At 47.3% G+C, this 25,976-nt stretch overlaps 1 protein-coding gene across 2 annotated transcripts in view; it reads left to right on the top strand.

Annotated features, from left to right (window-relative positions):
* Nucleotides 1–25,976, top strand: part of LOC144610733 (cdc42-interacting protein 4 homolog) — a 148,798-nt gene that overhangs the window by 12,355 nt on the left and 110,467 nt on the right. The window contains exon 2 of one of the 2 annotated variants that reach the window (XM_078429664.1): nucleotides 19,216–19,327. The exons of the other annotated variant lie outside the window; for it this stretch is intronic. Within the exon in view, the coding sequence (XP_078285790.1) occupies nucleotides 19,286–19,327 (42 nt within the window). The 5' untranslated portion in view covers nucleotides 19,216–19,285. The remainder of the gene's footprint in view (nucleotides 1–19,215; nucleotides 19,328–25,976) is intronic. 2 annotated transcript variants of the gene reach the window in all.

Here is a 25,976-nt window from a genome sequence, read left to right on the forward strand (position 1 = left end):
ACATAGCGGTCTGGAGGCTTCCTGACCCTTGATGATCGGCGTGGACTCAGCGGTGCAGCAGCTGCAGCTGTACGGTCCACAGTCCCTGGCTCGCTGCATGATGACATGTCCTCCGGCTGTGCGGGTTGGCTCGGTGCAGAAGTGTCAGTGGTTGAGTTTTCAGTGTCCTGATCCAGTCCATCTCCCATGACTCTGAATCTCAGCTGATCTCCATGTCTCCTGTAGGTGATGTCGGTGTCTCCTCCTTGTACTTTGTAAGACACCGGTCCTGTTTGATCCACTATGACTCCAGGAATCCATTTGCGTCCTCCCCCAGCCGTATTGTATAAATACACTGGGTCATCCACTGAGAAACACCTGTCTGCTGCACGGAGGTCATGGTGAAACTTCTGCTTGTACTGTTTTTTACGAACAGTTAAAGTTGGCGACGAGGATAAAACAAGCAGAAAATGCCTATGATAGGTTGCTGTGTCCGGACGGATGAAATCCAGACGGGTGCGCACGTGTCTGTTCAGAAACAGGTCAGCAGGTGACTGACCAGTAGTGCAGTTTGGTGTGGTGCGATACTGCATCAAAAAGATGGAGACCCTGTCCTCCACATCCATTGCGGTGTGTGTCTCCAGAGATGCTGCCAATCCACCTAAGTTACTCCAGCATTTTGCGTCTATCTCACCTGTGTGCTGAATTTCAGAGACGCAAGCTTTACATTGAGGTAATTATTCACAAAATGCTGGAGTAACTCAGCTGGTCAGGCAGCATCTCAGGAGAGAAGGAATGGGCGATGTTTCGGGTCGAGACCCTTCTTCAGACATTGAGGTGAGGTTGGTGCAAGGCTGTTGTAAGTGTCCCAATTTGCAGGGAGAAGCCCCGCTGAGCACAAACCCATTCCCATGCTTTCAGTCAATTGCCATGACTGACAATATTGGTTTAGTGTTGTTACTGTTACATTTAATGAGCTGATAATCTCTCTCCAGTGATTCTCTCTTCCTCTTTGGCTAGACAGTTAAGTGTGTAAAACTAACTGATAACATGTATTTGTTTTTTTTGCTGCATCACATTGTGTCCCGAACCTTCCAGACTAGTGTATTGTTAGATACCCTCCAATAATACTCTTGATGCAGTATTGGTTCTTTCTATCGAGAGATGCTGCCTGTCCCGCTGAGTTACTCCAGCATTTTGTGTCTATCTTTGGTGTAAACTAGCATCTGCAGCTCCTTCCTGTGCATTGGTCATCTGAACTTGGTTTATTGTGAGCAGCATTGCGCCCCATATCTGTGGATGGATGTGCTGGCATTGGAGAAGGTCCAGAGGAGGTCTGCGAGAATGATCCCATGGATGACTGGACTGACACATTGGGTTGCCAACTGTCCCGTATTAGCCGGGACATCCCGTATTTTGGGCTAAATTGGTTTGTCCCGCACGGGACCGCCCTTGTCCTGTATTTGGCCCGAGGGGGGCTGTAGGCCCGGACAGTGTAGGCCCGGACGTCCGGGCACCACCTAATGGAGGTTGCATAGCAACCTGTCTCCCGGCCCGGGCAGCCGCCATTGGTGGAGCAGGAGCACATGGTCGCTGGCTGGGTGAGGTCACATGGGGCGCGGGACGGTGACGTCACCTTGTCCCCTATTTTGGAGGGAGAGAGCCTACTGGCACATGAGGAGTGTTTGATGGCTGTGTGCCTTAAACTCACTGGAGTTTGGAAGGATGTGAGGTCTAGTTTTTAATGGGCACGATACACTTTTTATGTGACCATTGTGAATCATACAGGCAGGATGCAAGGCGTGACTCCATTTATACCTTGCGCTGCCTCAGCAAGGTCAACAGCATAATCAAAGTTGACTTGCACCCTGGCCACTCCCTCTTCTCCCTATCTCTCATCAGGCATAAGGTATAGACGTGTGAAAATTCCCACCTCCAGATTCAGGGTCAGTTTCTTCCTAGCTGTTACCAGGCAACTGAATCAGCCTACCATAACCAGAGACCAGTCCTGAACAACCTACCTCGGACTATCCTTGATCGGACTTTACTGGCTTTATCTTGCACTCAACGTTATTCCCTTTTGTGTCTATAAACTATGTTATGGGAATAACGCACTCTATTGTGCAGTACCGGGGATATATTACCCATGAAGGAGTAGCCAAGGAGATCCTGAATTAAAATGGCTGAACCCAAGGCTCGAGTGTAAAGCCTCTGTTAATTAGTTGTGTAGCTGTAATGGTATAGATTCTTTATGAGGAGCCAAGAGAGAGGGGAGGCTTTTGATTCGTTTTTAATAGAACTGAAGCTCTTGGCAGCTCATTGCGGTTTTAGAGGGTTGAAGGATTCACTGATACGTGATGGAATAATATACGGCATTAGGGATGACATGCTGCGGGAAAGACTTCTCCGAGAAACCTGACTTGACTTAGAAAAGTGTGTGAAGGCATGCTAGGCTTCGGTGCTGGCCAAGGCCGGAGTTGATGTCCTGTTAGGGGACCAGCGACAAGATGTTTGTGCAGTGAGAAATGAGGGGAAATGATACCAGCCAACCAGGTGGTATCGGTGGCACAGAGGTAGAGTTGCTGCCTTACAGCGAATGCAGCGCCGGAGACTCAGGTTCGATCCTGACTACGGGTGCTGTACTGTACGGAGTTTGTACATTCTCCCCGTGACCTGCGTGGGTTTTCTCCGAGATCTTCGGTTTCCTCCCACACTCCAAAGACGTCAAGGTTTGTAGGTTAATTGACTGGGTAAATGTAAAAATTGTCCCTAATGGGTGTAGGATAGTGTTAGTGTGCGGGGATCGCTGGTCGGCGCGGACCCGGTGGGCCGAAGGGCCTGTTTCTGCGCTGTATCTCTAAATCTAAATCTAAAAATCTAAAACCAAATACTGTGGATACAAACATGAGAGAAAGAAGCAGAAATGTCTGGCATATGGCAGGGAGTGTTTCAAATGCCATCAGAAAGATCATTTCGCCTCACAATGTACGGAAAAGCAGGGACAGCAGAAGAAAGAAAAGAAAGGGGAAAAACCTGTGCATGCAGTGGTGGAAGTGGATAGTTCCAGTGATGAGTATGATGACAGTCAAGAGGATGATGAAATTCACACAATGGAACTGAAACCAGAAGCAGTAAAAGCAGAAAGGGTGCACAGGGTTGAGGAGACTCAATTCCCAAAGAAAATCTTTGCGACCATGATGCTGAAAGGGAAGGAAGTAAAATTCCAGGTGGACAGTGGAGCCACATGTAACATCATTCCCAAGATGTATGCAAAGGATGTGGATGAAACCAAGCAAGTATTGTCCATGTACAACAATACATGCCTCTTGGGAAAACAATACGTGCCTCTTGGGAAAAGCAAGGTGAGACTGGTGAACCCAAAGAATGGAAGGAAATACAAAGTAGGGTTTGTAGTCCTGGAGGAAGACTACATTCCAATCCTGGGAAGCAAGGCAGCCCAGCAGATGGGGCTCATCTCAGTGTGTAAAGAGAACATAATGACAACTGTTAATTAGTTGTGTAGCTGTAGTGGAGCAGGTTACAGAAAGGAAACACGTTAACAAAATACACCAAATGGCTCGATTGTAATCATGTATTGTCTTTCCTCTGCCTGGTTCGCACGCCACGAAAGCTTTTCACTGTACCTCGGTACACGTGACAACAAACTCAACTGAAACTAAACTACTTGGGCTGATTGGCCTCTTTCTGTGCTGTACTTTCTGTGCAAGGTACAATGAGGAATCTCTCCAGTTGTTCTCATCTCTGCAGCTTCCTGTTCTTGCCTGAGTCTAGTTCCTGATTCAACTTTTGTTCCCAGCATTTAACCGCAGCAGATGGCCTGGGGCAGGTCATGTGGTCACAGCTGCATGATTGATCCTTGACCAATCTGGGCTGCCCGACCCTGGGACACGCTCCTGTGGCAAGTGATCAGCTTCACTGGTCAGTGTGAAGTTCTAATGGTAAACCAGCTGAAACTTAGTCTAATCCGCCTTGACTTTGAATATGTGTCGGAAAGGATCTGGTTTAAATTGCAGATAGACACAAAATGCTGGAGTAACTCAGCGGGACAGGCAGCCACTCTGGAGAGAAGGAACGGGTGATTTTGTTCAGGTCGAGACCCTTCTTCAGACTGATTCTGAACGTCACCCATTCATTCCTTCTCTCCAGAGATGCTGCCTGTCCCGCTGAGTTACTTCAGCATTTTGTGTTCACCTTTGACTATGAGTATTGTGGTTTTAAAGCAACATCCTTCCTCCTTTCAGTTCGATGCACACAGAGCATTGGAGGTCAGGAGTCAATAGTGTTTTATTGTCGTATGTCCAAGATAGAACAATGACATTCTTACTTTCTGCATCACAACAGGATATGTAAACATAGTACACTGTAAATAATAATAATAATAATAATCTATTGAAGTTCAGAGCTTATTTGAGGTTGTGGTGTCTAATAGCCTGGTGACACACAGCCATGTTTGGATGTGGTTGCTCCACAGAGATTGCAGGGGAGATTCACCACAAGATTGAAGATAGACACAAAGTGCTGGAGCAACTCAGTGGGTCAGCCAGCACTTCTGGAGAAATGGAATAGGTAACGTTTCGGGTTGGAACCCTTCTACCTATTCCTTTTCTGCAGAGATGGAAGAAAGGTTCCGACCCAAAATGTCACCTATTCCTTTTCTCCAGTGATGCTGCCTGAACCAACATCGGTTTAAACCTGCATCTGCAGTTCCTTCCTGCACATTTAACACCATCTTGACTGTTTCTCCTATTATTGATTCAGACACTTTCACTGAGTTTTAATCCCTTCACAAGTTGCCACCCTTAGTGTGTGTGTGTGTCTGTCTGTGTGTGTGTGTGTGTGTGTGTGTGTGTCTGTCTCTGTGTCTGTGTGTGTGTGTCTGTGTGTGTGTGTGTGTGTCTGTGTGTGTGTGTCTGTGTGTGTGTGTGTCTGTGTGTGTGTGTCTGTGTGTGTGTGTCTGTGTGTGTGTGTCTGTGTGTGTGTGTCTGTGTGTGTCTCTGTGTGTGTCTCTGTGTGTGTCTCTGTGTGTCTCTGTGTGTGTCTGTGTGTGTGTGTCTGTGTGCGTGTCTGTGTGCGTATCTGTGTGCGTGTCTGCCTGCGTGTCTGCCTGCGTGTGTATGAAGTAGCTGTCTGACTTTCGTGACTCGAGTGGATTTTACTGCAGTCCGGGTTTTTTTACTGCTACACCGACTTTTATTTCTTTCACAAAATGCTGGAGTAACTCAGCGGGTCAGGCAGCATCTCAGGAGAGAAGGAATGGGTGACGTTTTGGGTCGAGACCCTTCTTCAGGCTGATGTCAGGGGGGCGGGACAAAGGAAGGATATAGGTGGAGACAGGAAGATAGAGGGAGAACTGGGAAGGGGGAGGGGGAGAGAGGGACAGAGGAACTATCTAAAGTTGGAGAAGTCAATGTTCATACCACTGGGCTGCAAGCTGCCCAAGCGAAATATGAGGTGCTGTTCCTCCAATTTCCGGTGGGCCTCACTATGGCACTGGAGGAGGCCTATGACAGAAAGATCAGACTGGGTGTGGGAGGGGGAGTTGAAGTGCTGAGCCACCGGGAGATCAGGTTGGTTAAGGCGGACTGAGCGAAGGTGTTGAGCGAAACGATCGGCGAGCCTGCGTTTGGTTTCGCCGATGTAAAGAAGTTGATATCTAGAGCAGCGGATGCAATAGATGAGGTTGGAGGAGGTGCAGGTGAACCTCTGTCTCACCTGGAAAGACTGTTTGGGTCCTTGGATGGAGTTGAGGGGGGAGGTAAAGGGACAGGTGTTGCATCTCCTGCGTTTGCAGGGGAAAGTGCCCGGGGATGGGGTGGTTTGGGTAGGAAGGGACGAGTGGACCAGGGAGTTACGGAGGGAGTGGTCTCTGCGGAACGCAGAAAGGGGAGGGGATGGGAAGATGTCGCCAGTGGTGGGGTCCTGTTGTAGGTGACGGAAATGTTGGCGGATGATTTGTTGGATACGCTGGCTGGTGGGGTGGAAGGTGAGAACGAGGGGGATTCTGTCCTTGTTACGAATGGGGGGAGGGGGAGCAAGAGCGGAGCTGCGGGATGTAGAAGAGACCCTAGTGAGAGTCTTTGACGAGAGTTAATTTCTTTCAGATCATTTAATTTCCTGAATTTAAATTCCCAATCAGCTGATGTGGGAATTGAACCCAGGAATGTAACATCAGGATTACCAGTTCAAGGTTACTGGTCAGACAGCTACTTCATACACAAGCAGAATGAACATATCAAATAATCATTGTGAATTGAATTCCTGTTACTTTGGCTGTTCATGCCTGCTCTGGCTTGCAGTAACACTGTTCACCTTGCCCTGACTACAACCTGCATGTTATTCATCTTTAGAATCATGATTAATGATCCTTTCAGTAAATGCCTGTGGTTATCTTCAGATCTCACTATCTCTCCATCGGATATAAAGGCACTTCCTGCATTTTATACCATGTTAATTGGTTTTTGAAAGTTTTGCCCCATGGGGAGAACAGTAGGCAGCCACTCTGCCAAGAACTGAAGCCTTTTCCACTGGTCTATGAGATCGTGGTGGAACTGTGTCCTAGCTCCAAAATTCACATGATACTGCGTAGTTGTGTGCATCAGATACTGCACATAATGTCCACTCAGTGCCCTTCCCTGCTGTGCAGGCAGATAATAGGAATCTGAGGGGTAACGTTGTCACACAAAGGGTGGTGTGTGTATGGAACAAGCTGCCAGAGGAGTAGACACAAAATGCTGGAGTAACTCAGCTGGTCAGGCAGCGTCTCAGGAGAGAAGGAATGGGTGACGTTTTGGGTCGAGACCCTTCTTCAGACTGATAGTATAAGAAAATAACTGCAGATGCTGGTACAAATCGAAGGTATTTATTCACAAAATGCTGGAGTAACTCAGCAGGTCAGGCAGCATCTCGGGAGAGAAGGAATGGGCGACGTTTCGGGTCGAGACCCTTCTTCAGACTGATCTTCAGTCTGAAGAAGGGTCTCGACCTGAAACGTCGCCCATTCCTTCTCTCCCGAAATGCTGCCTGACCTGCTGAGTTACTCCAGCATTTTGTGAATAAACTTCTTCAGACTGATGTCAGTGGAAGCAGGGACAATCCCAACATTTAAGAAACAGTTGAGACAGGTACATGGATAGGACAGGTTTGGAGGGCTATGGACCAAACGTAGGCAGGTGGGACTAGTGTAGCTGGGACATGTTGGCCGGTGTGGGCAAGTTGGGCCGAGGGGCCTGCTTCCACACTGTATCACTCTATTTGCCACTTGGTGTCCACACACTCTTGGCAATTAAGGCTCAGCCAGTTGGCGTAATTAATGATTCATAGTCATACAGCACAGAAACAAGCCCTTCGGCCCAACTTGCCCATGCCAACCAAGATGCCTTCTCAACACTTGTTCCACCTGTCTACCTTTGGCCACATCCCTCTTCACATGTTTTATCCATGTACCTGTCCAAATGTCATTTGGATGATCTCAACGGACACTAAGCATGGGCAGAGTGCTTCCTACTTGAACGTGGAAGTGAGGCATGACTGGGATCACATGAAATTGCTCCCGCATCTTCACCCATCCGTTCAGCCTTGCTTGTCAGAGGTGGGCTTTGGTGGGAGAAAGTTTGGGAGGGGGAAATCCGGGCAGGTGTGCTCCAGTGGAGGAAGATGAAATGCTTCCTGCTTTTTACCACAGAGATTCTTGCAGTTGGAAGTGAAGTATTGACCAAGATGCAGTGTGTATGAGACAACTTCCTAGCTGTACTCACTCGCACATTGCTCAGTGGTTAAATATGTTTATTGATCCATCCGACCGCCTCCATGGATCTGCTTGGATAGAAATTCTTACTATTGAGGACGTGCAGCGTAGGTTCACGAGGTTAATTCCCGGAATGGCGGGACTGTCATATGTTGAAAGACTGGAGTGACTGGGCTTGTATTGACTGGAATTTAGAAGGATCAGAGGGGATCTTATTGAAACATATAAGATTATTAAGGGATTGGACACGCTAGAGGCAGGAAACATGTTCCCGATGTTGGTGGAGTCCCAAACCAGGGGCCACAGTTTAAGAATGTTGGGTTGGCCATTTAGAACGGAGATGAGGAAAAACTTTTCCACTCAGAGTTGTGAATCTGTGGAACTCTCTGCCTCAGAAGGCAGTGGAGGCCAATTCCCTGGATGCTTTCAAGAGAGAGTTAGATAGAGCTCTTAATGATAGCAGAGAGAAGGGATATGGGGAGAAGGCAGGAACGGGGTACAGATTGTGGATGACCAGCCATGATCACGGTGAATGGCGGTGCTGGCTCGAAGGGCCGAATGGCCTACCCCTGCACCTATTGTCTATTGTCTAAATTAAACCCTAAAGACGCTGGAATCTTGAGCAAAACCAAAGTATTGGAGAAACTCAACGGGTCAGGCAGCATCTGTGGAGGAAATGGGTAGAAGACATTTCAGGTGGGGACTCAACTTAACACTGAAGAAACATTGTCAAGCGTAGTTTATTGTCAGAAACACCAAAACGGAATGATGAACTCCTTGCTTGCAGTAGCACAATTTGTTTGTAACTACAGTGCTCAATTGACAATATATAGAAAACAATAAAAGGTTTCATAAAAACCCCCATCAAATAGTGCAAAAACAAATGCAAAGCCCGATGTCCCTGATGCAACCAAGACATCCAAGATCTAGCCCTCTCATGATTGCATTTGATGGCGATGGATAACGTGTAGGAAGGAACTGCAGATGCTGGTTTACACCGAAGATAGACACAAAATGCTGGAGTAACTCAGCGGGACAGGCAGCATCTCGGGATAGAAGGAATGGGTGACGTTTCAGGTCGAGACCCTTCTTCCGACAACTAGTCTGAAGAAGGGTCTTGACCCAAAATGTCACCCATTCCTTCTATCCAGAGATGGCAAACTTGGATAATTTAGTTTCCCATTTCCTCCCCCACCCCACCCCCTTCAAAATCCAAGAGACCCATCGGCTGGTTGCAGTTTCTCCCCTACCTCCTCTGTCTGGCATTGAACCCCAGCCGTTCCCCAGGGAGGTGATTATCCACCCCTGTTCCTTGGGTAGTATAAGAAAATAACTGCAGATGCTGGTACAAATCGAAGGTATTTATTCACAAAATGCTGGAGTAACTCAGCAGCTCAGGCAGCATCTCAGGAGAGAAGGAATGGGTGACGTCTGAAGAAGGGTCTCGACCCGAAACGTCACCCATTCCTTCTCTCCTGAGATGCTGCCTGACCTGCTGAGTTACTCCAGCATTTTGTGAATAAATACCTGTTCCTTGGGAAATGATTGAGGAAATCCAGTTTGTCTGAAACCAATAGGATTAAATGCTGGGTAAATAAATTCATGATGTGAGCCGAAGTGTTTATTTTTGACCTGCAGAACATCAAGTGACTCTTGTGATATTTATTTATTCAGAATCTTTCTGTTCCCATAGCGACCACCACATACAATTCTGGCAAGCTGGTTCACTGCAAGTAATTCTCTGCCGATTTCTCTGTCTCTGTCTGCCTTTCTTTGCCTTTTTTTTTGTGTCTCCGCTTCTTGATCTCCCCCTGCTTTCCTTTTCACGTCGGTATTTCCCGAGCACCTCAGAATTAAAGGGCGTTCAATTAGGAAGGAAGTGTGGAGGAATTTCTGTAGTCGGAGGGTGGAGAATCTGTGGAATTCATCGCCACAGAAGTCTGTGGAGGACAAGTCAATTCATATTTTGGAGGTGGAGATAGATAGATTCTTGATCAGTATGAGTGTGGGGGGTTATGGGGGAGAAGGCATGAGAATGGGGTTAGGTGGGACGTACAGGGTAAATGGTAAAAAATTGAGGAATGTAGTGGAACAGAGGGATCTGGGAATAACTGTGCATTGTTCCCTGAAGGTGGAATCTCATGTGGATAGGGTGGTGAAGAAGGCATTTGGTATGCTTGCCTTTATAAATCAGAGCATCGAGTATAGAAGTTGGGATGTGATGTTGAAATTGTACAGGGCATTGGTGAGGCCGAATCTGGAGTATGGTGTGCAGTTTTGGTCGCCAAATTATAGGAAAGATGTCGACAAAATGGAGAGGGTACAGAGGAGATTTACTAGAATGTTGCCTGGGTTTCAGCACTTAAGCTACAGAGAGAGGTTGAACAGGTTGGATCTTTATTCTTTGGAGCATAGAAGGTTGAGGGGGGACTTGATAGAGGTTTTTAAAATTTTGAGAGGGACGGACAGAGTTGACGTGGGTAGGCTTTTCCCTTTGAGAGTGGGGAAGATTCCAACAAGGGGACATAGCTTCAGAATTGAGGGACAAAAGTTTAGGGGTAACATGAGGGGTAACTTCTTTACTCAGAGGGTGGTGGCTGTATGGAATGGGCTTCCGGTGGAAGTGGTGGAGGCAGGCTCGATTTTATTATTTAAGAGTAAATTGGATAGGTATATGGATAAGAGGGGATTAGAGGGTTATGGTCTGAGTGCAGGTAGATGAGACTAGGTCAGGGAGAGTGGTCGGCGTGGACTGGAAGGGCCGAACGGGCCTGTTTCCATGCTGTAGTTGTTATATGGTTATATGGTTATATGGTTATAGGAGGGAGAGATAGATCAGCCATGAGTGAATGGCGATGTAGACTTGATGGGCCGAATGGCATAATTCTTCTCCTATCACTTATGAATGTGAGCTTTTCTCGTGTTGCATTCAATGCTCCCACCTCTCTGTTCCAGCTTTCCCTACGTCATCCGTCTGAAGAAGGACCCTGACCTGAAACATCTTTCCATTCCCTTTATCACTCGCCAGCAAAGTCCCCTCCTCAGATGCTGCCTGACCCGCTGAGTTCCACCAGCACCTAGTGTTTTGCTCAAGATTCCATCATCTGCAGTCTCTTGCGCCTCTCTTTCTCCCCATTGTCCGGATCTTGTGACCTGAAGTGGCGGGAGATGGAGAATACTCCATAAACGGTAAAGGATTCGAAGTGCTGGAGTAACTCAGCGGGTCAGATCTGTGGAGAGAAATGAACAGATGATGTTATATGGGGGGGATCCTTCTTCAGACTGATCATCTGAAGTCTTTTGTCTCGAGGTTTGTCTACTTGTCCTAATAATCTCTAATCCTGATCAACCTCCGGCAACGTGGGTTGTTTTTAAATGTGCTATACAAATAAAATTGACTTGACTTGACAATACAATATATCTTTATTGTCATTGTACAGGGGTAAAACGAGATTGGGTATGCGCCTCCCATGCGATGCAATAATTTAATTAGCTAGTCAGTATTAATTTAAACAAACCAGTGAAACAAATTGTAACAGTTTTAAAACAGAATAAAGTGCAAGTAGATCTGTGCCGGTTCACTGTGCGATGTGACCATCTGGCTCAGCAGGACCGGTTCATAGCAGCTATGGCCCTGGGGATGAAGCTGTTCCTGAGTCTGGAGGTGCGGGCGTAGAAGGCCTTGTATCATCTGCCCGATGGAAGGAGTTCGAACAGACTGTTGCAGGGGTATCATATCATATCATATATATACAGCCGGAAACAGGCCTTTTCGGCCCTCCAAGTCCGTGCCGCCCAGCGATCCCCGTACATTAACACTATCCTACACCCACTAGGGACAATTTATACATTTACCCAGCCAATTAACCTACATACCTGTACGTCTTTGGAGTATGAAGAGTATGAAGAGTCTTTGTGGATGCTGGTGGCTTTTCTGAGGCATCATGTGTTGTAGATGCCCTCCAAGGCTAGTAGCTGTGTTCCGATGGTCCTCTGAGCTCTATGGACTACCGTACTTCTCGTAGAGTGGTGACCATTGCACGCAATAGTCAAAATATGACCTCACAGAGGTTTTATGCAGTTGTAACATGATTCACCACCTTTTATATTCAACTCTCCCTACTGATGAAGGCATGGTATGTTGTACACCTTCATTACCACCCAATCTACTTGTGTGGTAACTTTCGGGCAGTTGCCACTTTCGGGCAATTACCTTGCACCCCAAGATATTCGGTAGAATCAAAGATAGACACAAAATGCTGGAACTCAGCGGAACAGACAACATCACTGGAGAGAAGAAATGGGTGACTTTTTGGATCGAGACCCTTCTTCAGATGCTTCTAAGGGCCTACCATTTCCTCTTGCAACACCTCACACATACCTGGATTAAATCCCATCTGCCGTTTAGTTTAGAGATACAACGCGGAAACAGGCCCCTCGTCCCACAGAGTCCGACCAGCGACCCCCGCACACTAGCACTGTCCTACACGCTGGGGACAATTTACAATTCTACAAAAGCCAAATTAACGTCCAAACCTGCACGTCTTTGGAGTGTGGGAGGAAGCTGGAGCACCTGGGGAAAACCCACGCGGTCACGGGGAGAAAGTACAAACTCCGTACAGACAATGCCCGTCCTCAGGATCGAACCTGGTCTCTGGCGCTGTAAGGCAGCAACTCTAGTGCCGTCCCATTTCTCTGCCTGTATTTCCAAACGATCTATTTCCTGCTGTATCATTTTGCATACTTCCTCACTGTCCACGACTCGGCCAATTTCCGTGTCATCTGCAAATTTACTAATCGGCCCACCTATATTTTCTTTTCAACCATTGATAATATACACCACAAACATCAAAGGTCTCAGTACTGTTTCCTCAGCAGCTCGACACATCTGTGGAATTCTACACTTAAAACCACCTCTCTTTCATTTATAACATTCCTAACCAGCAAGTTTTTGATCATCTCCCTTGATGTGGCTCCACATCAAGTCTTGCTGGTAATGGCTCCTCTTGGTTTTATTACATTAAATTGGCGTTAGGCAAATGCAAAAAAAATGCAAATTGCTCCCATTGTGAGTCTTGATAAGTTGCTAACAGACTTTGCTGGGTTTATGATGGGATTGTGGGCATTAGCAGGTGTTTAGGAGTGTGAATTGCAGGATGTGATGAATTGAAGCATGGCACAATTGCAACAGCGAAAACTTCCATCTACATGCCGATTAAATGCGCAGGAAGTTAGCTGCAGGTGCTGGTTTAAATCAAAGATCGTCACAAAATGCTGGAGTAACTCAGCGGGGACAGGCAGCATCTCTGGAGAGACGGAATGAATGAGTGACGTTTCTGATCTCGACCCGAAATGTCACCCGTGCCTTCTCTCCAGAGATGCTGCCTGAGTTACTCCAACATTTTGTGTTTATCTACCTGCTGGTTGCTCCATCACCAATCAATCTTGCGGTTACTGTCTTCCTATACTTCATGGAGATGCAAGGAACTGCAGATGCCAATGTACAAAAAAAGACACAACATGCTGGAGTCACTCAGTGGGAGCATCTCTGAAGAAGCATCTTCTTGCAGCATCTCTGAAGAAGGTTCCTGACCCAAAATCTCCCCCTTAATCATGTTCTCCTGAGATGTTGCCTGACTGGCTGAGCTACTCCTACGTCTTATCTCTGGAGAACATGGATGGGTGACATTTCTGGTCAGGATCCTTAATTCCTCAAAGTATGTTGATTTTGAAGAGGTTCTGCTCCTTTCTCTGATGCAAGTTCTATGGAACTCTCTCTTACTATCACCTCTAAATGTTATTCCTTTTTACCATGTGTCTGAACACTGAACGGCTCGGTTTTTAGATTGAGATTTAGAGATACAGCGCGGAAACAGGCCCTTCGGCCCACCGAGTCCGCGCCGCCCAGCGACCCCCGCACATTAACACTATCCTACACACACTAAGGACAATTTTTACATTTACCCAATCAATTAACCTACATACCTGTACGTCTTCGGAGTGTGGGAGGAATTCCAAGATCTCGGAGAAAACCCACGCAGGTCACGGGGAGAACGTACAAACTCCATACAGACGGCGCCCGTAGTCAGGATCGAACCTGAGTCTCCGGCGCTGCATTCGCTGTAAGGCAGCAACTCTACCGCTGCACCACCGTGCCGCTCTAAGGCAATAGACAATAGACAATAGGTGCAGGAGTAGGCCATTCAGCCCTTCGAGCCAGCACCGCCATTCAATGCGATCATGGCTGATCACTCCCAATCAGTACCCCGTTCCTGCCTTTTCCCCATACCCCCTCACTCCGCTATCCTTAAGAGCTCTATCCAGCTCTCTCTTGAAAGCATCCAACGAACTGGCCTCCACTGCCTTCTGAGGCAGAGAATTCCACACCTTCACCACTCTCTGACTGAAAAAGTTCTTCCTCATCTCCGTTCTAAATGGCCTACCCCTTATTCTTAAACCCAGCAACTCTAATCATGTATAGTTTTTTCCGCTGACTGGTTCCGTTATAATCATGTATAGTTTTTTCCGCTGACTGGTTAGCACACAGCAAAGAGCTTTTCACTGTACCTCGTTCCACATGACAATAAACTAAACTAAACCCTAATCCTTGCTGTTCTCCTGCCCTTCAGCCATGTTCTGTCTGAAGAAGGGTCCCAACCCGAAATGTCACCTCTGCATGTTTTCCAGAGATGCTGCCTGACCCGCTGATTTATTCCAGCACCTTTTGTCTTTTTATTCCTCAAGATTTCATTGCAGGTACGATGTAAGCAGAGCTCACTGGGGTAACCTGCCAAGGTAACCCTAGCTGAAGCATCTCAGTGTTGCTCCCCCCATTGTTTTCCCATGTAGTTCAGTAGTGCCTCTCTCCATCGCCCATCCTAACACTGGTGAGGTAAGGAAGAGTGATGCGATGGTAGAGTTGCTGCCTTAAAGCGCCAGAAACCCTGGTTAGATCCAGACTACAGAGTCTGTACATTCTCCCTGTGAGGCAGGAATGGGGTACTGATTGAGAATGATCAGCCATGATCACATTGAATGGCGGTGCTGGCTCGAAGGGCCGAATGGCCTCCTCCTGCACCTATTGTCTATTGTCTATTGTGACCGCATGGATTTTCTCCAGGTGCTCTGGACAGTAGCGCAGCGGTAGAGTTGCTGCTTTACAGCGAATGCAGCGCCGGAGACTCAGGTTCGATCCTGACTACGGGTGCTGCACTGTAAGGAGTTTGTACGTTCTCCCCGTGACCTGCGTGGGTTTTCTCCGAGATCTTCGGTTTCCTCCCACACTCCAAAGACGTACAGGTATGTAGGTTAATTGGCTGGGTAAATGTAAAAATTGTCCCTAGTGGGTGTAGGATAGTGTTAATGTACGGGGATCGCTTGGCGGCACGGACTTGGAGGGCCGAAAAGGCCTGTTTCCGGCTGTATATATATGATGATGATATGATATGATAGTAGGTTATTAATTGGCTTCTTCAGTAATTTGTAAATTTTCCTCGGTGTGTAGGATAGTGCTGGTGTACGGGATGATAACTGGTTGGCATGGACTCTTGTAGGCTGAAGGGCCTGTTTCCACACTGTATCTCTGAAGCCTGAAGTCTAAAGAAGGTTGGAAGAAAGTTCACTTGAGCATGACCCAAGTCTGTATAGATTAAATGTCGCTTCCTCGATATCATTGCCAGCTACAATTACAATCAGGAGCTTAGAGCACAGTTCCCAAGGATAGTAGCACATGTGGCCATTTATTTATTCAACCAAGGGACTTGGGCATCACTGGCAAGACCAGTGTAAGAAAATAACTGCAGATGCTGGTACAAATCGAACGTATTTATTTCACAAAGTGCTGGAGTAACTCAACAGGTCAGGCAGCATCTCAAGAGAGATGGAATGGGTGACGTTTCGGGTCGAGACCCTTCTTCAGACTGATGTCTGGGGTGCAGGACAAAGGAAGGATATAGGTGGAGACAGGAAGACAGTGGGAGAACTGGGGAGGGGAAGAGAGGGACAGAGGAACTATCAAAAGTTGGAGAAGTCAATGTTCATACCGCTGGGCTGCAAGCTGCCCAAGCGAAATATGAGGTGCTGTTCCTCCAATTTCTGGTGGGCCTCACTATGGCACTGGAGGAGGCCCATGACAGAAAGGCCAGACTGGGAGGGGGAGTTGAAGTGCTCAGCCACCGGGAGATCAGGTTGGTTAAGACGGACTGAGCGAAGGTGTTGAGCGAAACGATTGCCGAGCCTGCGTTTGGTTTCGCCGATGTAAATAAGTTGACATCTAGAGCAGCGGATACAGTAGATGAGGTTGGAGGAGGTGCAGGTGAACCTCTGTCTCACCTGGGAAGACTGTTTGGGTCCTTGGATGGAGTTGAGGGGGGAGGTAAAGGGACAGGTGTTGCAGGATCGAAGGTATTTATTTCACAAAGTGCTGGAGTAACTCAGCAGGTCAGGCAGCATCTCAAGATAGAAGGAATGGGTGACATTTCGGGTCGAGGCCCTTCTTCAGACTGATGTCGGGTGTGGTAGGAGAATGGGGTTGAGAGTCAAAGATAGATCAGCCATGTTTGAGTGGCGGAATAGACTTGATGGGCCGAATGGCCTAATTCTGCCCCTATTGCTTATGAACTTATGACAATAGACAATAGGTGCAGGAGGAGGCCATTCGGCCCTTCGAGCCAGCACCGCCATTCAATGTGATCATGGCTGATCATTCTCAATCAGTACCCCGTTCCTGCCTTCTCCCCATACCTCCTGACTCCGCTATGCTTAAGAGCTCTATCCCGCTCTCTCTTGAATGCATTCAGAGAATTGGCCTCCACTGCCTTCTGAGGCAGAGAATTCCACAGATTCACAACTCTCTGCCTGAAAAAGTTTTTCCTCATCTCAGTTCTAAATGGCCTACCCCTTATTCTTAAACTGTGGCCCCTTGTTCTGGACTCCCCCAACATTGGGAACATGTTTCCTGCCTCTAACGTGTCCAATCCCTTAATAATCTTATACGTTTCGATAAGATCTTCTCTCATCCTTCTAAATTCCAGTGTGTACAAGCCTAGTCGCTCCAGTCTTTCAACATATGACAGTCCCGCAATTCCTGGAATTAACCTAGTAAACCTACGCTGCACGCCCTGAATAGCAAGAATGGAGGACCAGCAACCTATTTCCAAGTTAGATTGATGGTGGAGTCCCAGAGCTGCAACTAATTAAATTAATTTAAAACAATCTGCGACAGAACTTTATTAGCTAAATGAGTGATCCACGGACGCTGCAGTAACAAGCCATCTGCTTCACCGATGTCCTTTTAGTGAAGAGAATCTGCTGTCCCCTCCTGGCCCACATGTGTGTGCAGATACTGAAGTCATAATTGTCCTCCAAAATAGCCTAGTAAATCACTCGATTTGAAGGGCAGTTAAGGATAAGCAGTCACTGAACGTACAAAGCAAACACAGGATCCAATGGGAAGATTTCCTGTGCTAATTCGTTCCAAAAATATAATAAATCAAGGCCAGCCTTTTTAAACAATGGATTTAAGCTGCAGCCTCTGTGTCTAACGAGAGGTAATTTTTCAATCGCCTTTTTGCGTTCAGGCAGTACTTTTATTTTTGCAAGGAGGCCCTGTACCCAGCGACACTGGGCAACTGAGTTCACAGGGCGTCTGACAGCGCAAACCAGTTGATGAATGGTTTTTGGCGTGATCACATCTCGACAGTACACACACAAAACAGTCTGTGCTAGCTAGGTCTCCAAGAAACTATACAGGGGAACCAGCAGGTCTTTGGTGCCAATGGTTTTGGAATCCTGTTCAGACTGAAAATGGTGGTGTCGCTGGCACATCAATTTCTCTTCTCCTCACTCTGTTCCACATCGTATTCGTGAGCCCCACTCGATCCACGAGTCTGCACAGCCATGCTATTGTCGTCTTCGACGGGTCACCACCACGACCGGTAGACCTACTGCCTCGCAGTGTCATCATCTCAGGTTCGATCCTGACCTCGGGTACAGACTGCGTGGAGCTCGCATGTTCTCCCAGTAACGGGTGGGTTGCTCTGGTTTCCTACGCTTTTATTAGACATTTGAATGGACCTCACAGAAGCTAAGGCCATATTCACAATCTTCCAGTCTACAATCTGTTGTGGCCCTTGCACATTTTTTTTAACCTGCACTTTCTTTGTGGCTGTAACAATATATTCTGCACTCAGTTTATTTTCTCTTTCGAACCACCTAATGTACTCGTTCGTGTATGCTATATTTTGCCTGGAGAGCATACAAAACAAAGCTTTTCACTATCTCGTTCCTAATGATAATAAACCGATACCATGGCAGAGTAGACTTGATCGGCTGAAAGGCCTAATTCTGCTCCTAGAATTTATGAAACCGAACAATGAAATTCTTCCTTGTTCTCTGCAGAGCAATAAGATTGGTCTCACAAAATGCTGGAGTAACTCAGCAGGTCAGGCAGCATCTCAGGAGAGAAGGAATGGGCGACGTTTCGGGTCAAGACCCTTCTTCGGGTCTCGACCCGAAACGTCGCCCATTCCTTCTCTCCTGGGATGCTGCCTGACCTGCTGAGTTACTCCAGCATTTTGTGAATAAATACCTTCGATTTGTACCAGCATCTGCAGTTATTTTCTTATAAGAAGGTTGGTCTCATTATTTTGTTCAACCCCATTGCTAGTAAATGTTCTTTCTCTGAGACTGAACATCCAAGAACAATCCCAGGTTTTCTGCACTGAACTGCCCTCATCCCTTGTACCTTTCTAACAAATCCCCTCCCCGTGACTTCCGAACATGTGGCGCCTGGGATCAATTGAGGCCCAACCAGAGAATTCTAAAGGTTCAGTATTATTTCCTTGCTTTTGTGCTCTCTTTCACTGGTAGTTCCTGGTCCTGGCTGTGAGCAGGAGAATTGCTCCATAGAAATAATTGGGATCCCATTGGGAGAAAAAAGGTCATGAAACTCGGCCAAATATCTTGGTTGATGAACAGGCCCTTTTCAGGATCTGTACTCCATCACTGAGGAGACTTGGTGTTGATGGAGCTGTCAGTATGGAGTAACCTCTGGCTATGTACAAGTGGTGTGGCTCAACTGTTGAATTGGCTGTTCTTTGAGCAGAAATGTTCAGAATTATTTTTTTAATGGTTATTTTAACCCGTGTAGGAAGGAACTGCAGATGCTGGTTTACACCGAAGATAGACACAAAGTGCTGGAGTAACTCAGCTGGTCAGGCAGCATCTCTGGAGAAAAGGAATAGGTGACATTTCGGATCGAGATCCTTCTTCAGACTGAAAAGGGTCATGTCCCGAAACGTCGCCTATTCTTTTTCTCCAGAGATGCTGCCTGACCCGCTGAGTTACTCCATCATTTTGTGTCTATCTCCAGTTATTTTAACCTGTTCCTTTAATTAGATCATATTATGTTTTCATAGTAAACAACTCCACCTTCTTCTCTCCACCCTCTTCCTCCCCCACCCAAAATGAAGTTGACACTAGAGCAGATGGATGTAGTAACATCAGAACCATTGGCTAACACTATCTTGTCTGGTCGTGAAAATGAGAAAGTGTTACAGATGTGAAGAGCCCACAGATTTGCTGGTGAGATTGCAACTTGTGAATATGTTTGGCGAATGTGTGTTTATATTGGTAAGATTGACTGCTCGGCATTCCACTTGTGCTGGCGCCTAATCGTTGCATTTCACAATTCTTTTGTGGCGAAACTTTTGATTATCGGTTAATGCATGGTGTGATCCCGCAAGTTCAGAGCGGCTGCTTCAAAGCCCCAGCGAACTGGGCCTGTGCCTGAATTTTGTGCACTGTTTTGTTCGGCGATTGCATGTTCATCTTGTGACCGCATGGGTTTCCCCGAGACGTTTGAGCTTCTTTCCACGTACCTTCCACGTTTAAGAAACATTTAGTCAGATACATGGATAGGACAGGTTTAGAGGGATATGGGCCAAATGCAGGCAGGTGGAACATGTTGGTCGGTCTGGGCGAGGTGGGATGAAGGGCCTGTTTCCACGCCGTAAGACTATATGACTCTGAACCCATGATGTGCCTGATAGTTAACTGGCCATCAATCATGTTGGTGTGTGGTTGAGAGCCAGTGTGTTGCTGGGTGCCTTTCATGTTCATAAGTGATAGGTGCAGAATTAGGCCATTCGGCCCATCAAGTCTACTCCGCCATTCAATAATGGTCGATCTATCTCTCCCTCCTAACCCCGTTCTTCTGCCTTCTCCCCATAACCCCTGACACCCGTACTAATCAAGAATCTACCTATCTCTGCCGTAAAAAAATTCCATACTGGCCTCCACAGCCTTCTATGGCAATGAATTCCACAGATTCATCGCCTTTCGAGGTAAAGCTTCCAGGGAAATGAGTGAGGGATTGGATTGCTTGTGAACTAACAGATCCAATGGGCCAAATGGTCCTATGTTAAAGAAAATATGGTATTGATTGGGCTTTGCTGATACTGCTTGATCGAGGAGGGCGAAGATGCTGAGAAAGCAAAATAATGAGCAAAGCTCAATACTGGAGTAACTCAGCAGATCAGGCAGCATCTATGGAGGGAATGGATAAGTGAAGTTGTGATTCGGGACCCTTCTTCGGCTCTTGGAAGTCTTTTGTCTGAAGAAGGGTCTCGACCTGAAATGTCACCCATTCCCTCTCTCCAGAGATGCTGCCTGACCCGCTGAGTTACTCCAGCATTTTGTGTCTACCCTCAGTCTGAAGAAAGGTCCTGAACTGAAACGTTGCTTATCCATCCCCACCCCACATGCTGCCTGGCCTGCTGAGTTATTCCTGCACTTTGCAATTTGCTCAAGATACCAGGAACAGCAGTTTCATGTCTCCAACTATGAAATAGACAATAGACAATAGGTGCAGGAGGATGCCATTCGGCCCTTCGAGCCAGCACCACCATTCAATGTGATCATGGCTGATCATTCCCAATCAGTACCCCGTTCCTGCCTTCTCCCCATACCCCCTGACTCCGCTATCCTTAAGAGCTCTATCTAGCTCTCTCTTGAAAGCACTCAGAGAATTGGCCTCCACTGCCTTCTGAGGCAGAGAATTCCACAGATTTATAACTCTGACTGAAAAAGTTTTTCCTCATCTCAGTTCTAAATGGCCTACCCCTTATTCGTAAACTGTGGCCCCTGGTTCTGGACTCCCCCAACATTGGGAACATGTTTCCTGCCTCTAACGTGTCCAACCCCTTAATAATCTTATATGTTTCAATAAGATCCCCTCTCATCCTTCTAAATTCCAGTGTATACAAGCCTCGTCGCTCCAGTCTTTCAACATATGACAGTCCCGCCATTCCGGGAATTAACCTAGTAAACCTATGCTGCACGTGTTGGAACTGACAAAGTTACAAACGCACTGAACATCTGCAGTCCCTTGCTGCACAAATAGTCCTATGTACTACCTGCTCGCCCCCCAGTTCCCCCTTCGTTCTCAGCAGCTCGTTCTTGGGTCCCCCTTTGCAAGTCCTCCTGTTTCAATCTCTTGCCAGCACCAAAGTCCAGACTAAAGCCATTCTGTGTAAATCACAATAAATTATTTTTCTCGCCCCACCCCATCACCCATGCCTTCCCAAACTTTGAATGTATTTGCTGTGTTTATTTAATCAGCTTCCCTGTTTATTCTGGTATGGATCTGGTACTGATCAATACTAGAATAATGATCAGTACCAGATTATGTTTGGTAGGGTGATACCAAGGTTATTCATGTTCTTCTCTGCATGCTTTGCACATTAGAACCGTAGGCTCAGTGCTGGGTGGGATTAGCACTTTTTTGCCAGCTAGAACATAGACAAGGGGCTAAATATCCTCCGTGTGCTCCATAAATCTCCTGTGATTCTAAACCCCGCAGCCCCGACCCGTCCAGTCTACCCTCTGAGCTCGCTTCCTCGTCCTTGGAGAGACACACAGAGACCGCAGATACCGAAGATGGGTCCCGACCCAAAACATCTTTTGTCCATTTCCCACCACAGATGCTGACTGACCTGTGTTTTAGTTTGTAGTTTTAGAGATACAGCGCGGAAACAGGCCCACCGAGTCCGCACCGACCAGCGATCCCCCCACACCAACACCATCCCACACACACTGGGGACAATTTACACTTATACCAAGCCAATTGACCTACAAACCTGTACGTCTTTGGAACATGGGAAGAAACCGAAGATCTCGGAGAAAATCCACGCGGTCGCGGGGAGAACGTACAGACAGCACCCATAGTCGGGATCGAACCCGGGTCTCCGGCGCTGCAAGCGTTGTAAGGCAGCAACTCTGCCGCTGCATTTAACCCTTTCAGCGCCACCCCTCCATTTTGTTCTCATTTTTAGAGCCATTCTGGTAAATTGCTATTGCAAGCAGCTGAAGAATTTAGATCCATGTGCTTTGGAATTTAGAAGAACAAGGAATGGCCTTATTGGAATGTACAAGATCATTAGGGTGCATGACAGGATAGATGTTTTCATTGTGCATGATAAGGCATTGAATCTGTTTATAGGTGAGTCTACTTATTATTTAATATTCTTCAATTTTGCTGCCAATTTGGTGCTGGTTCAAGCCCCAATTCGTTAGTCCATTCGAGGGAGAATCTTCACTGGGAGGATGTGGTGAAGATTAGACGGCTGCCTTCTAAAGCAGAAGCTGCCTGGGGTTTTTGTTTCAAACCAAAGGTGACAAATGTCTAGAACCCCCTCCCACCCCCCCCCCCCCCCCCCCCCCCCCAGCCAAAGGTTGTAGCAGCCAGATTATTGGGGGGTGTTTAAAGGAGGAAATGGATACATTTGTAAGAACAGGCATTCGAGGGCAATGGGGAACTGGTACAGAAAAGGAGAAGAAACATGGGGCAGATGATCCCCCGGTAGATTGAATGGTAGGAAGGAACAGCAGATACTAGTTTATGCCGAAGACAGACACAAACGCTGGAGTAACTCGACGGGTCAGGCAGCATCTCTGGAGAAAAGGAATAGGTGGCGTTTTGGGTTGGAACCCTTCTGGTAGGCCAGGCTCGAGAGGCAGAGTGGCCTGCTCCTGTTCCTAGTTTAGTCCTGAATCATTTCTGCTTTCCCACTCTAAAGTTGGTGACCAGAAGCGAGTTTTGAACTTGTTGAAGGGATATTTATAGCAAGCAGATTTCCCCTTGGATTGTTAGAATTGCTTTCATTCCACTTGTTGTTCCTGCAGAGCAGTGTCAGGATTAGTCATTGAAAGAATGCATGGTGAGCATATTACCTGGTGCAATGATAAAGGCATTGAACATGTTTATTGGCAGGGCTAGTCACTCTTGTTTTTTAACATTCTGTGGCGGCTCCCAAGGGTCGGGCCATACCACTACAGCGCCTTCGAGAGCGAGTTGGCAAGCTCGCACCTGTGCCGACATCCCGCCATGGTACATTTCCGCCCGTATGTGCCATCGGCCCTCCGGGACTGCGCCTACGTGTTCCTGCACCGTGACGCCCACCGGACGCCACTCCAGAGGCCATAAGAGGGCCCATACCGGGTGCTGGAGCACGGGCAGACAACCTTTGTCTTGGACATGGGGGGCCGGCCGGAGGCCGTGTCAATTGACCGCTTGAAACCGGCGCACTTGGACATCGACCAACCGGTGCGGGTTGCCCAGCGTCGGCCACGAGGTCGCCCTCCTTTGCGGGTCGCTCCACCTGTCCCTCCAACTGTGCCTACACCTGTGCCTACGCCGGCCCCTCTGTCGGCCGATTTTCATATCGCCCAGCGTTGCCCAGCGTCGGCGGTCTGGTCGGGTTGTGCGACCGCCAGTGCGTTTCGTGCCGCTGGTTCTGGGGGGGGTCCTGTGGCGGCTCCCAAGGGTCGGGCCATACCACTACCGACCCCTCGGCACGGGAATGGACCGGTCCAGGGGGGGCGGCCCTTTGCTACGGTTATAAAGGACGAGGTTTTGGGTACGATTTCACTCTGGCAGACTTGACCGGTCTAGCAAACGTATTAAATTCAAACCTCCCGAAATACCCGGCTCCTCGCCTTTATTTCGGGCCTTTTTCGACGCGCCAATAATTCTCAATTTTTGCTGCCAATTGGATTGTTAATTGAATTATCTATTAACAGTGAGCACCCAACAAAATGTATATATTAGCTATGAAGTACTTTAGTGTGTATGGATATTCAGACCGCTGTGGTGTAAGCTGCCCAATCTCCGCTGACTCTCAGCCTGAAGAAGGGTCTCGACACGAAACATCACCCATTCCTTCTCTCCAGAGATGCTGCCTGACCCGCTGAGTTACTCCAGCATTTTGTGCCTATCTATGAAGTACTGAAGGCTTGAATCATGAAGGGCGTAACCCATCCAAATCTTAAGCTGTGACGCTGTGGGAAAACAGTTTCAGTTGTCTTGGCACATTGTGGCCTCATTGGCTCCATCTTTGCTCATGTGGCTGATCCTAGAGTCCCAAGAATCCTGTTGCCATGGAGCTGAGCTCCCTCTCACTGTCCCGCCCCAAGCAGAAGAAAGAGTCATCCGGTCGGTTTACAATGGCGTTTTTTTCCCCCCCCCTTATTGTTTCAAACATCGCCCATTTTTATGGGTTGATTTTTCTGGCAAACAACGTTGCGGGATTAGAATGGGAGGACTGCAATGCCAGAAAAGTTGTCAATTAGGTTCGCTGGAAGTCCATGACCTGTGTTGAATGTTGGCGTGCAGCCAGAGGGACTGTGACGAAATCTCCAGGGAGATGCAGTGATATGAAAAAAAAAGATACAAGATGCTGGAGTAACGTAGCAGGTCAGGCAGCATCTCTGGAGAATATGGACAGGTGACATTTCCAGCCAGGACCCTTCTTCAGCCGAAAGGATAGGAAGGCAGAGTATTATCTGAATGGTGTCAAGTTAGGAACAGGGTACGTACAACGAGATCTGGGTGTCCTAGTGCATCAGTCACTGAAAGGAAGCATGCAGGTACAGCAGGCAGTGAAGAAAGCCAATGGAATGTTGGCCTTCATAACAAGAGGAGTTGAGTACAGGGCCCTAGTGAGACCGCACCTGGAGTACTGTGTGCAGTTTTAGTCTCCAAATTTTAGTCACCCACTGTCCAATAATAAAAGCAATAAAACAAGCAAATTACACAACCCCACCCAACACACAAAAAAAAAAGAAACATCCATCACAGTGAGTCTTGCTATTGAGGGCGTGCAGCGTAGGTTTACTAGGTTAATTCCCGGAATGGCGGGACTGTCATATGTTGAAAGACTGGAGCGACTAGGCTTGTATACACTGGAATTTAGAAGGATGAGAGGACATCTTATCGAAACGTATAAGATTATTAATGGGTTGGACACATTAGAGGCAAGAAACATGTTCCCAATGTTGGGGGAGTCCAGAACAAGGGGCCACAGTTTAAGAATAAGGGGTAGGCCATTTAGAACTGAGATGAGGAAAAACTTTTTCAGTCAGAGAGTTGTGAATCTGTGGCATTCTCTGCCTCAGAAGGCAGTGGAGGCAAATTCTTTGAATGCATTCAAGAGAGAGCTAGATGGAGCTCTTAAGGATAGCGGAGTCAAGGGGGTATGGGGAGAAGGCAGGAATGGGGTATTGATTGAGAATGATCAGCCATGATCACATTGAATGGTGGTGCTGGCTCGAAGGGCCAAATGGCCTCCTCCTGCACCTACTGTCTATTGACCCGAAACAACATCAATCCATGTTCTCAGAGATACTGCCTGACCAGCAGAGTTACTCCAGTATCTTTTTTTTGTGCACCAGCATCTGCAGTTCCTTGCAATGATATGCAACCTATTTGGCTGTTTAGCAGGCTATGAAACCTTCAGGGGAAGGGATTTGTCCTTGCTTTAGTTACAACTTTGGAATTATACAAGAATAAACAAGGACTTGTATTTCTTTAGCACCTTTCACATCAGTTTTGTCCACAAGCCTTCCGATAGTTTGAAGGCAGAAGTGGATAATTTTAATTTAATTTTTTTTAAAAAGGGGATGAAAAGGTAGAGGAGAATACAGAGTTGAGGTTACAGTCAGATTAGCCATGATTGCATTGAATTGGACACAAAAAGCTGGAGTAACGCAGTGGGACAGGCAGCATCTCTGGAGAGAAGGAATGGGTGACGTTTCGGGTCGAGACCGATCAGTGTGAAGAAGGGTCTCGACCCGAAACGTCACCCATTCCTTCTCTCCAGGGATGCTGCCTGTCCTGCTGAATTACTCCAGCATTTTGTGCCTATCTTCGATTTAAGCCGGCATCTGCAGTTCC

The sequence above is a fragment of the Rhinoraja longicauda genome, chromosome 37 (assembly GCF_053455715.1).
Source record: "Rhinoraja longicauda isolate Sanriku21f chromosome 37, sRhiLon1.1, whole genome shotgun sequence".
In the NCBI taxonomy this organism is placed as follows: domain Eukaryota; kingdom Metazoa; phylum Chordata; class Chondrichthyes; order Rajiformes; family Arhynchobatidae; genus Rhinoraja; species Rhinoraja longicauda.